A 12689-nucleotide genomic window follows, 5' to 3' on the forward strand; every position below is an offset into this window, starting at 1 on the left:
CAAAAGACACCAAACCAGAACTGAACTGTTAGTTAGGTGTTGTCACCGGTAGTTGCCCGCTTCCTAGTGCACTTCATCCTTCCCATTACTCAGCTGCTTCGAGTATTCAGAGCTGAAAACTGTTTACTGTGGAAAACTGAAAAACGAAACTACAATGGTATAATTTCCTGCATGAACATGTTCTAAAGCAACACTGATATTATTCAGCAAAATAAATTTGCTCAAATACCAAAAGTAATTTTTACTCTGGAGCAACAGTCAACTTGCAAACAGATACACTGCCAAAATAATATCTGGTCATTATACCACTGTGCTTTCCCAAGTCAATTTTCCAATACAGACAACACTAACACCTTACAGGCAGGGAGGGACTATCTGGGACAAGTCTAGAGCTTTACCTATAGAGAATTTGGGGCTATACACATTATATTTGCTTTTAATACTCCTGAGCTTGTGTTGGGTTTGCATATATTTGTAAAAATGCTCAAGTTAGCAATCAGCCACCAAAAAGGAGAGACACACAAACTGATCAATTATTTATGTTGCTAGAAGTCCCAACCACTCAACAAATTTTCAGATAACTATTTCTAAAATAAGCTGGTTTAAAAAAAAAAAGAAAAAAAGAAACGCCGCTTTTTACTGCAGCTCCTATTGTTAATACCATTTTCATCTGTACTTCAGTGAGGCCATACTGAAAAGATTGTAAATCCAGCCTCCTTCCCTTTTTATTGAATGATACAGAGCTCTTCCAGTTATGTAAACTAAACAGCACCTTTTTTCCCTATGGTATCTGTAATGACAGCTTCCTTTTCTTTTTTTTTTTATTCCCCCTATAATCTCTAGCTCCCCATGGAACGTCTATAACGGCCTAACATTAAAAAAAAAAAAAAACACAACAAAAAAAACCCCAAAACAACAAATCCAAGAAAGCAACAGTAGGATCTTAAAAAGTTCAGGACATAAATTGAATGGAAAGATGCTAACCCTTTTTCAGCTGTATCTTTCTGCAATGAGCAGCCCACAACCTGCAAAAACACAAAACAAACACAAGAAGGTTGACAGGAACTCCTCCTGCAGTGGGCTGGGAAAGGCAGCTGCATCTTGCACCCACACTTGACTTACAATGGGAAAGTTTCTGGTAATAGGAATATCTGCTAACTGCCCACAAGTCAGAAGTGGCCGCAGCAGAACCACCCTGTCCCAGTCTCTTGGAGCTCTGCAGGCTGCTCCCTCCCCCTCCCCACACCATTCCTCTAGTCCCAGGATGGTACAGATGAGCAGCCCCCACCCAGCACAGGCTAGAGAGATCTTAAATTCAGATGGCCTTGAAGGAAAACCCACAGAGAGGAGGCTGCTGGACCCGCTTCTAGCAGGCAGAAGCAGCAGCAGCAGGAAGGATACGGAACAGCAGGTATGGAGGGACGCAGGTAAACAGGGGAGGGAAGGTCTGCCAGTGGTTTGCTTCAGGGCCCTCAGCCCCAGCACCAGGCGGGCAGTCTCCTACCCATCTACCCATCGCAGCCAGGTGCCACCCTTCATCTGCTGAGCTCCCAGTATGTGACAACAGGAAATCACAGCTGTCTGGCACAGCCACACTGATGTGACCTCAGTATTTCTTCTGGTTGGACAGATTTTCCCTGGTTTGCTCTGAGTGGTGGTACTGTGCTAAGCCTTCTCCCTTCTGCTTCAAACTCTGTATGCCTTTCTCTGGCATCCTTACAGTTTTCCTTCAGTGTCCTCCTTCTCCGTTAGCTTAACTTTCCTTTGCAAGAAGTGGTTTTGTTATGTGGTGTTGGTTTTTTGTTTGGTTTTTCGTTTGGTTTTGTTTTGTGGTTTGGTTGGGTTTTTTTGTTTTTTGGTTTGTGGGTTTTTGTTTTTTTTTTAAAGAATAACATGCTTTTGATTAGCATAACATAACTCACCACACTTTAAAGTTCTTGCAAGTTACAATTGCCCCTTTTTGGATCCATTTCAGATTGCAAGCTCTTGGGGGAGGAATAGTCTACTACCCATGAGCAGCTGTGTCAGACACAATTGAGCAAAACCACCTCTCTGAACCTTAGGTACCAAAAGGAAAACCACACTTAAATTTCAGTAGGCTTAAAATTAGAGGGGAAATCAATCTTTTTAGTTTTTCTTCAATTCTGTGCATTTTAGTTAGCACTTGAATGTCAGTGAAGAAACATAAAAAATTTAGATTAAGGATTTTCAAAGTTTATACTTCTTGGACTTCCTCAGTATGTCCTATAGCAACATTAAGAGAAAATGGGAGAAGCCTCATTCCCTGGCCAAATAATACACTGCTAGCTGCACCGAGCAACCTCACTTTCTGTGTAGATTTACTTGACAGTCCAAAATACTCGTGAACACATGTGCTCAAAGATCCCCAACACAGAACACTGAGAAGGCTATTCTGCCTTCCAGTGAATGCAACACACTGAAGTTTGCACTCTGAAAAACTACCTCCTGCTGTAACTCATTAAATAGGACTTTTAGCTGCTACTTCTTCCCTAAGAGCGTGATACCCATTTCTGCTTTAACCGAATGATGTGCTGACCCCACACCACGCACAACAGCTTTAGGTAAACAGGATTCTCTGTGCAATTGCCTTTCAAAGCTTTACTGTTAGACTTAATAAGTGCTCGACAGCCAACTTTGTAGCTTGCATTTGAAGGGATCCATACAAGTTAGAAACTCACAGAGGCAGACTTGTCCAAGTAATTGAGGCTGAGGGGAGGGAACAAACCCAAAGACTATCAGCACTGCAGAGCACCGTAATAAAATAGATGACATTCCTATTAAGAGTGACTCACTCCAGAAAAAAGCCTACCAACATGTATTTATGAATTATGAGACACTGACTCTTTGTAAGAAGACAGTTCCCATGTAATTGAAAGAAGTGTAGTTTTGACTTAAATCACTCTAATGCACATCAGACTTCATTTTTGTCTGGCTGGTATTCGGCAAATGTAAAACATACAGTATTTTTGAACAATCCTCTCACAGAAGCTTGTCTCTCAGCCCAAGATAATAAGGACCTACTGGCATACCAAACCCTTAAAAGCTTTCCCTGGATAGACTTCTTAAAACACTATTTCATTAGCAATTAGTATGAAACTTTTTTAAAATTTTATTTTATTTATTTTTCAAGTAAGCACTATCCTAATACGTAAAATGTCACTTGTTGACTAGTTGCCATGAGAGACTTTTTGGTTTCTATGGGAAAGTATAGTTTCTATGGACAAGGTTTGGTATGACAAAGATTGCCACCATCAACAAAGCATTAATACTAACAACTCAAAATGGATAGAAACTTAAATATGGCAGTCACAACAGCAAAGGCATCAGCTTAACCACTCTTGTAATGGAGACTGGTGTCATAGGAGGAAGACAGCCTAGCAAGAAAGGAGCTGGAGACATCCAGTGTGAGCCTGAATTGTAGGGAATGACAGAAGGCAACATGAAGTAAGCTGCCAACGCTGACCAATTCGACAGGAGGTTTGATTAGCACAATCAAATAGTACATTCATTGGCTTGTAACCTTCAAAAACTGCCAGGAAGCACTGCAAGTTCCCCTGATTAGCACACAAAGCTGAAGCCTGAATGAGTACCATACTAAAGGTGGATCTATCTGCCCTCTAATCCACTACCTCAACCAGAAACAAAAGGCGAGATCTGGTCCCATGCACCAGGAAGCAAAGGCAAGGAAAAGACAGAAAGTTGAGAAAGTATTCATGACTCGAAGCTTCATTACAAAAAAAAAAAAAAAAGGCAAATTGGAAACTCTGTGGCAGATTTCCAAGCAAGCAGGTGGATTTGTACATCTGGTTGCTGACATGTGCAGGACAGCCAGCTTAGAAAACAAGTGTTTCCAGAACCATTTTGACAGAAGCTGTCAAAAATACTGTTCTTCTCCACTAATAACCTGCTGGATTTTGCCAGTGTTTTTAGGAGGCACTGGTATCGGCTAACCAGGCAGTGGAAATCCATTCTTTGGAAGAAGCTACACTAGCATTTCTTTCTCTGCACAGGGATACTCTGCTACCAGAAATAGCACTGAAAATTAAGAACACGTGCCGATTATGTCAATATAGGCAGTTAAGTCTTTACAGTGTTTCATTTTCTGGCATCACTCAAAGACTTCTTTTCAGTCTCCTAAATCATATCTGACCCACAGCCTCCCCACGACTCCAAGACTCAGCCTTCCAACCAGGTGATACATCAGAATATCTGTGCCAATGGCTCAGCTGCACCTTTTGCCTGATAACAGTGAGACTTTAAATCTCCATCAAAAGGCACCCTGGACTCTAGGCAGAACCACGTAAGCTATTCAAACACGCAGTGAACAGCAGTCCGGTGGAAGGAAGGGACAGGAAGAGGAAAATGAGAAAGTGGGAAAAAAGAAAATATTTTCAAATGAAGTTTACTGAGTAAACTCCCATCCAAATAGAGGGGTGAGGAAGAGGAGGAAAACAAAAATAATCAAGAAGCAGTGTTACATGGCCCTGCAATCAGTAACAGATCTGTCCCAATCCAGAGGAAGGAGTGCTGATTAGTTAAAGCAAATACAATTCAGTTCCCACCAATGGAAGAAAAACATATGTGTAAGAGAATGAATAGTAATGAAGTACTCTCCCTCCAGCATAGGCTCACATTTTTCTGAATTCTTTCTTGGTTCAGACTTTTCTGTTGACTTATACACAAAGTACTTACTCCTCCAGCAAAGCAGAGTTTTCACAAACTGCCAGGTTAATCTCATACATAGGACAGGCTCTGACACTTCCTGGCTCTCAAAATGACAACTGTATACAAAGTCTTCTCTCATTGATCAGCCTCGTTCAGCTATCTAACAACAATGACAGTGGAAGGAGGGAGACAATATCTTTCACTATCCAAGGGGGGTGTAGTCTTGCCAGCTACTTGCTCAATATGCCTACACAGGCACCAAGATCGCACGGGAACTAGGAGAAGTCTTGTAAGAAAAATCTGTTATCAAATCCGTTACAAGAGGCCACTAAGAGTAGCCTTCTGCTGCTGCTTTTGCTCAAAGGCTGCCTACCACACATACTGGTCTGCAGGTTTTCCATATGCAAGTCCCTTGCAGTGGAAAATTGCAAATAGGACAGAAGGGCCTTCCTGGCTCTAGGTCTGGGTCTACTCTAGGAGTGAGTAAACTCAACTCAAAGTAGTGTAAGAAACAGAAAGACTTCCAGATGGTTTTCCCAATTGCTAGTTATGCGACACCTTTAGAGAGCGCTCAGATTACAGGTGGGCTTGCAGGTGGGCTTGCAGGTGGGCCAAAGGTTTTTCTTTTTCAAAAGGCCACTGCACATAGCAGAATGGAGGCAGCTCAAATGCCACCTATTCTGTGAAATCAAATTTAAAAAAAAAAATTATCTCCTTCCTTCAAATGAGAGTTAAAAGGATTAAAAAGCACTTCAAATTAAATTGCTAGCATATTGACAACTAACAAGAACAAAATAACATCAAAAAGCCCCACATAATCATACGTTCTTTTATTTATTGGGGGGGGGGAAACAGTCTTGAAACTCCTCAAAAAACAATGTCAAACTGGTAACCATACAATCCATTTCAGCTTCAAAATCCATTTGAGCCTTTTAGCTGCTGTTTTCATGTAGATGCAGTGGCACCATTTTTACAACAATTCACATGAATCTGAAAGCAAGCTAATTCCCAACTGCATATTCCAAACTTGCACTATGGCTAGTAACTCCAGATTTAAACAGCCAAGCCCACCAAATGCCCCAAAACTTGAAAACTGTGCCAAGAGCATTAAATCAATACTTTTTACTGAGAACAGGATCTCTTCCAGATGCTCACTGAATCTTTTCCTAGCTCACATCAGCTGCCTCTATACTGCAAAGCACAAACATTCTACTCCACATCAACAGTATCTTTGAGTCAGTATCAGGAATTTCACTAAGCCTGGAAATAATAAATATACTTAGACAAGCTAAGACAGAAGCAAGAAGAATTGATGGGAGAAGAACTGGAAGAACAAACTTGGGGAAAAATAAGGACAGTTAAAGGGAAAAATAGGAAGCTTTATGGAAAAAAGCGCACTTATTGCTTGCAGAAAGAAATGTTCTTGCTAATTTTCAGCTTTGTATCTCCTATGTTCTTAACCCTGGGAATAAAAATAATCAATGCAGAGATGCATTTTTCAAATCTCAGGATTCTCAAAGAAAAATGCATTTCACTGACAGACAGTAGCCACCAAATTTACAATTTCAACAGAAACTGTTTCAGATGGTCTTTGTGGCTCCAGCAAAAAGCTTGATTTTGTTGTTCATTGCAGCTTCACTTCAAGTAGTAACTTGTTAACATGGTTCTTTAGTTGAAGTTCTAGTTGATAATGAAACTGGGGTGCTACAAGTAATCTCTCAAAGAAAAAAAAAAAGGCACTCCTACTACTTTGCTACAGCATTTTTGCTTTACTGATCACCTGAATCATAATGGAATACACTTCACCAGAAGAAAACCATGAGTTTTCATATATAAACCACCATATAATCATTACTGAATCCCATTATAATGCTTGTCAATGTAATATCTATTGCTGCAAACAAAAGCATACCACAATATCTTGAAGGTTATAACAAGCTACATAGAGTATTTCTAAACTTGGTTTGACTACTTGCAGCAACACACCTACAAGAATCTGCTGACAAGAACCTGGCTGTTAAAGAGGTTAGAAAGAAGGCAGAGGGGAAGAGAAGTGCAAGGTTATACTTGCCAATACGGTAAGACTTTTGCCTGAAACCAAGGCACCATTTTGTTTTATTGCTGCAAATTTTGGTTTTGGAAGCAAGAGGGGAAGAGTTGCTCCAAACTTTCCCTCCAAAACACTTTCTGTTCTGATCTCTTGTATCTCCAATTTATTGTTATGCTAAGGTTATTTAGTAACAGATTTACCTGTGTTTCCTTTTCTTCTTTCTGGGAGGAGTATCAACGTCTTCAGCAGGGACTGGAGCAATAATACTAGATTCCTTTACTCTAAACTCATACACCTAACAAGAGATACCATAATACATCCACGATAAATCTCTCACTAGTAGAAAGTTGCTCATTTTCTAAGTTAGTATGATTTCCTCCAACCAACAACCGATTCTATCTGGTCATATGGATATATGACCATACATCTGGATTATATCCAGCCAGTCTCTTTTCAATACATGTACATTGTCATTTAAGAACAGATAGTCTATTTTAAACCTCCTGTAAATTTAATTTAAAAACAGTTTAAAACTAACTTTTATATATTTGTGGCATGAATCATAGCATTCTTGGGAAAACCAAGAAAATTAATTAATTCTCTTTTAGTAATCATTACTAGTATTTTCATACTTCAGTTTTAAAAGCAGAACACTATCATCCTTAGTAAGTAGCTTCCCTTCTTACCTGCCTGCACGTTTTGGTCCCAATCAGTCTGGCAATTGCACAGAAGTTGTCATAGTAGGTGCCAATAAGAACCCTAAACATCGACGCTTCTGCACCACTCCATTCCACATTCTCCGGTGGCTCAATATTTGGCTTCATCTTTATCGGCGTTTGACACCTAGAATTGGCTTCTATAATAAATAATTGTGGGTACGGGTCAGTATAAGGCTATGTTTCCAAAATTTCACACAGCCCTGAAAAATGTCAGGTTATTAACTGTAGTTAAAAACACCCCAGGGATTTTTTTGTTGTTGTTTCTTAATTTAGGTGCCACAACAAAACAGCACTTTTCATGTGCCTCAAAGAAGCTGAAAATCAGGTAACAGTAGATACTGCAATTACATATTCTTACCTCTATACATAAATTGGGACAATCTGGAAATTTTCTTACAGGGTTGTATTTGATTAAACTCATTATTACCCTGTCTTTTCACTTGGTTCCCTACATTCCAAACACATGGTTTCCTGATCACATGGCTCAACTTGCTTGGGTTTTTTATCCCCTCAAGCACTGCAGGTAATTGAATAAAGCAGCATTGACTAGCCTTACCAGAGGAACTGGATGTTTCATCTTTCTTTTCTTCTTCTTCTTTATCATTGTTTTCTCCTCCAGTTTCAGTTCCGGCTTCTCTATCGCTATCTGTGTCTTTCGATTCCAATACATTTATTGTCGGCGTGCTGGGTCTGCTGGTGTTGTTTGGAAGTCTTCCCCTTCGGCGGCCACCTGGGCGCTTTGGTGGTGTCTTTATACGCTCAGCGGTCAAGGCAGCTGCAAACTCCTTTGCACCTTCCTAAACACAAAACATTACAATTTTCAGTCAAAGAATGAAAATGTTTTCAGCTGTGGTCCGGGACTGGGAGAAAACATGTTCTATTTGCATACAGTAGAGCTTTGCATTATTCTACAAATTAATCATGGACATACAAATTGCAGTTAAATGTACTATAACCATGAACATAAATACTTTTGATGCCATCATGAAAAAATAAATCTACATTTACAAAGTATTTATGTCAGTATTTCAGTTTCACTTTTGTTTTGGCTGCCAAGTGAAAAATAATTCAGTAGTAAATTTCTATTTTCCTAGATAACAGAAAAAAAAATAAAAATGAGACTTTCCCACAGAGAATATACTTCAAAATACAAGAACTCTTCTTGCACATGGCACTTAAACAATATATGTTCTGCATTTTTTAAATTGCAATCACTGGATTTTTAGACTGGAAGATTACATGGCTGCTCATATGAAAAAATCTAGGGGAATTATGAGAGAGATTTGAAATTATATTACTAAGGATTTCACCTTATTAATTTCCATCCCATTGTATCTTAAGAGCACAAATATTGGATTGCGTCCGCCTTCAGCGAATTCAAAAACCTTTGTATGTTTTAGTGGTGACAGAACTTAGGAGAGAGCTAAGTCTGTAAGACCCAGTTCGTTGACTAGATTGGACACGATAGCAGCAACAAGCTATTAGGAGAGAATAATCTTTCTTCCCTACAAATATCTCAGGCTACATCTAATTAGAGCTAAAAATTATTCCTACTTAGACTTTCACTTGATGATTGGAAGTTAACTCTTTCACACAAACTGAAGATAATGTACTTGACTGCAAGTGGCCCACAAGCATACACACTACCATAGATCTGGTGTGTCCTTACATGAAACGTAGCTGGCAATACTGCAGCTAGCACTAGCGCTTAGCGAATTGAACATATGAAATCCTCTTACCAGATGTTGATAACAATGCGGTCCACAAGGCTTATTATCTAATGCTGTTTCTGTATTCTTTCGTTTATAAGTATTAGGAGTTGCGTGGAATGCTGTTGAATCAAAACATCACATTTGTAAGTTGTAATATAAAAAAAGACATTCAATATCTAATCTCAAACAGTATCCAAAACACAAAGTTTATTAAATCTTTACTAAAACCAGAATAAAATTATAACAAATGGAAAAAAAAAAAAAAAAAAAACCATCTACTGACATTTGACTTACCACTTAAATACAGAGACAGCACATGGGTAAGTTCCGCATATGCCCGTTTACATCAGTGAAGGCAATCATCACATTTGTTTCACGTATAAAGGAAGACTTGCTATATCTCCCTTTCCACCAAACAGAAAAGACTTTACCACCATTACCATGGTAAACAGAGTAATTCAGGGTTTATCCTATTAATGCATGATCATCTCAATCTGTAACATTTAGGTGTTCAATTTCTATCTTGTCAAAAAATCCAAGCCCACACACTTTGGAAAGGTAATGGACCCACTTTTCACGTTAGTGAGGAGGACACGTAAGCATTTTTACTCTGTTAGTTTATCAGCACTCCAACTAAGCTGGCATGTGGTAAGAGTCCAGTTCCCATAGCCCAGCTGCAGGATAAAAATCAGTTATCATCACACAGTCACTATGGATCAGAAGAAACACAGCTAAGTCAGAGAAGTGCCTGGTCACGTACCTGACTGACTCTGGGTAAGTTGCAGAGCAGTGACTCAGAATGGAGCAGAACTGGGTACGTTACAGATGCCACATGAGCACCTTTATAACGGGATGGCAGAGTTTCCTATCCATTCCCTTTGCCAGACCACATCTCTACCAGCTGTCCCCCCATGCAATCCCTGCCTCCTAGCAGGGTGTTTTCAGAGAGACTGACTTCCCCAATTTTGCTGAAAGTCTTGGGAACTCTTCTGTATCTTGTACTTAACTAAAGCCTGGAAAACCTTCAGCTGGGCTGTCATCAGAACTCAAGTACTCATGTTCCCAAATTATATTAGGACCTTTTTGAAATGCTATCCGTAGTTTTCTGCAATTCTCTTTTTAAAAACAAATTCCTCCATGCTCCAGGAATAGATTGGTTTTGAGGTTGGTTTGGTTTGTTGGGTTTGTTTTTTTTTTTTTTTGGGGGGGGGGGCGGGGTTGAGGTTTATATAGATAGATAGATATCAATAAATACTTTTTCCCCCAAATGTGCCAATAGTGGCATACACAACCTCAAGGAACAAAAATGGAGAATGCACACAAGTTCAAAAAAAAAAAAAGACAACTACTCAGTGCTAGCTGTCTGTTTCCTAACACCCCACGAAGACCTACAAAAGATGGCCATCTGAAAACGCATGATTCCCAAGCACTGTAAAAGCACTTATGCTGCAGTTTTACAGCTGCCTAACTGCAACTGTGGTCACTTACAGTTAAGTTTTTTCAACAGTCAGTGAATAGAAGGTGCTAACGTTCAAACTGAAAGAAGAAATCCCTCCCCTCTTACCCATATTAATCCATAAGAGCTGTTCTGTACCAACACCACACACATCCTTCTCCTTTAATAAGCCACCACCACAGGCTTTCCTACTCATCGTATTTCTAGACTGTGAATGAGGCTTCCCTTTATAACAGCCCACTATGCTTTCAAGACTGAACTTTTAAAATGCAGTTCCTTCCCTTTCAAAGAATGTGGCCAGAGCTCACATAGGTCTTCAGAGACAAGGTTTTTAAAAGCAAATCTCATTTCAGTGATCTGGTTTGCAGCACAGCTCCACACGCACTTGTTTTGGCACAGTGGGGAGGGTGACCAGTGGTGGTGAGCACTTCTTAAGAGAGCTTCTCTGATGAAATCACTTCATCTTGGAACCATCACTTCGTGCTAGCCTCCCATAAGGGAAGGTGTGCTGGAAATCAAATCAAATTCTATAATGTTATGCCTGTATTAATGACAGCAGCACATGGGAACCTCAGGGAAGCAATGTATTCTTCCAAGGCTTTCTTAAAAAGGTATAAGCTATATAAAAGTACCACTAATTAAATATTGCATTGCTTTCTCCAGAGAAATACATGACATTTTATAAATCTAAAACCACAAAAAAGCTTCAATTTTCCACATATGGACTTACAGATATGTAAAAATTATTTACAAGTACAGGAATGTAATTTACGCATATTGTTGCTATTAGCACTCTTTCTTCCCTCACATTCCAGTTAAAAGCTTTTCACTTCTCAGGTTTCACATACCCTTGAAGTGTTCATACATTCTGTAGGCAAAATACATTAAATAACAAAGACACCTTGCAATTTAATGCTAAGTTATTCGCCTTTTTCCAGCTTTTAAGAAACAATGAGATGATGGAAACCGCACACATTTTTCAACACTGCATCTTTAAATTTGCACAGTACACCACTTCATTCATTCAGGGTTTGGGTTTTTTTTTCAGTCCACATCACTGTTTTACCCTTTCTTCACACCATACGGAAAATAACTTTGCAACGATGCAAAAGAATAGTAAAACCTTTGCAAGCCATGATCCATATCAGACTGCTGCCATGTGCAAAAGCCAAAATGATACATTTTACACTTCACTTGCAGATGCAAACATTCCCCTCTCAAGTTCCATTGTGCAAGGTCCTGAAATGAGTGTTTATTTTTTTAAATTGTTTTCCTTTAGACAGTGAAGAAATGTTTAGTTTGTAATGCAGTGAAACAAATCAGTGTTTGACTTTTTAAAACCAGCAAGACCTCAAAAATACACTCTATCTGATACTTAATATTAGAAACATATCTTGTTTTCCACTATTTCAAACACCCAACACAGTACAGTACTGACAACTATAGTCAGAATCTACCACCGCTGTTGAGAGGTATTTTTTGGGAGGCTTGTTACAAAGAAAGGACCCAGGACAAGAATAAAACTATTTGTACAGTTGTATTATGAATCTTGCAAATATCAGTAGTAATTTTTTTTCCAAAAAAAAATCAAAGAAGATTTTGCAGAATTTCCTAAATAACTAAACTCTGTATTTCTTCAAGAATTTCCTTAAGAAAGTCATTCTAAAAGTGCTTCACCAAGCACGTTTTCTGTTTTTGAGATTTATTACCTCTCTCATCCCCAATGGGCTCAATTCTTATATTTTTCATAATGTGAAAGTACACAGGCAACAGTTTAGCCTGAAATGTACATTTGCCTCACAGTCAAGCTATTTGGGAAATTCTCCCTACCTGATATTTTTCCTTCTTCTAAATTCTTTGTTAGTCCAGACATTTAGGCATAATTCCTTGCTGTCAGCAAATGAAGTCGGTACACAAGTTTTTTCAGTAATGTCATCACCTGCACATAAAGGGATTGCCAGGTTGTCAAGGGGACTTGACATGTTAAAAATCTAATGATAACTTTTCCAACATTTAACTCAAATATTCTAGAACAAAGGCTTGAAACTCCATAAAATAAGGCTAAT

General features: G+C 39.0%; 1 protein-coding gene across 6 annotated transcripts in view; it reads right to left on the minus strand.

The window, feature by feature from the left end:
* Positions 1–12689, minus strand: part of EZH2 (enhancer of zeste 2 polycomb repressive complex 2 subunit) — a 31794-nt gene that overhangs the window by 5132 nt on the left and 13973 nt on the right. For all 6 annotated transcript variants that reach the window (XM_086468445.1, XM_086468443.1, XM_086468444.1 and 3 more), the window contains 5 exons: positions 9195–9286; positions 8012–8252; positions 7423–7592; positions 6937–7031; positions 985–1025 (listed from right to left, as the gene is read on the minus strand). In XM_086468445.1, the coding sequence (XP_086324571.1) occupies positions 985–1025; positions 6937–7031; positions 7423–7592; positions 8012–8252; positions 9195–9286 (639 nt within the window). The remainder of the gene's footprint in view (positions 1–984; positions 1026–6936; positions 7032–7422; positions 7593–8011; positions 8253–9194; positions 9287–12689) is intronic.

Source organism: Leptosomus discolor, chromosome 7 (assembly GCF_034619465.1).
Source record: "Leptosomus discolor isolate bLepDis1 chromosome 7, bLepDis1.hap2, whole genome shotgun sequence".
Classification (NCBI taxonomy): Eukaryota; Metazoa; Chordata; class Aves; order Leptosomiformes; family Leptosomidae; genus Leptosomus; species Leptosomus discolor.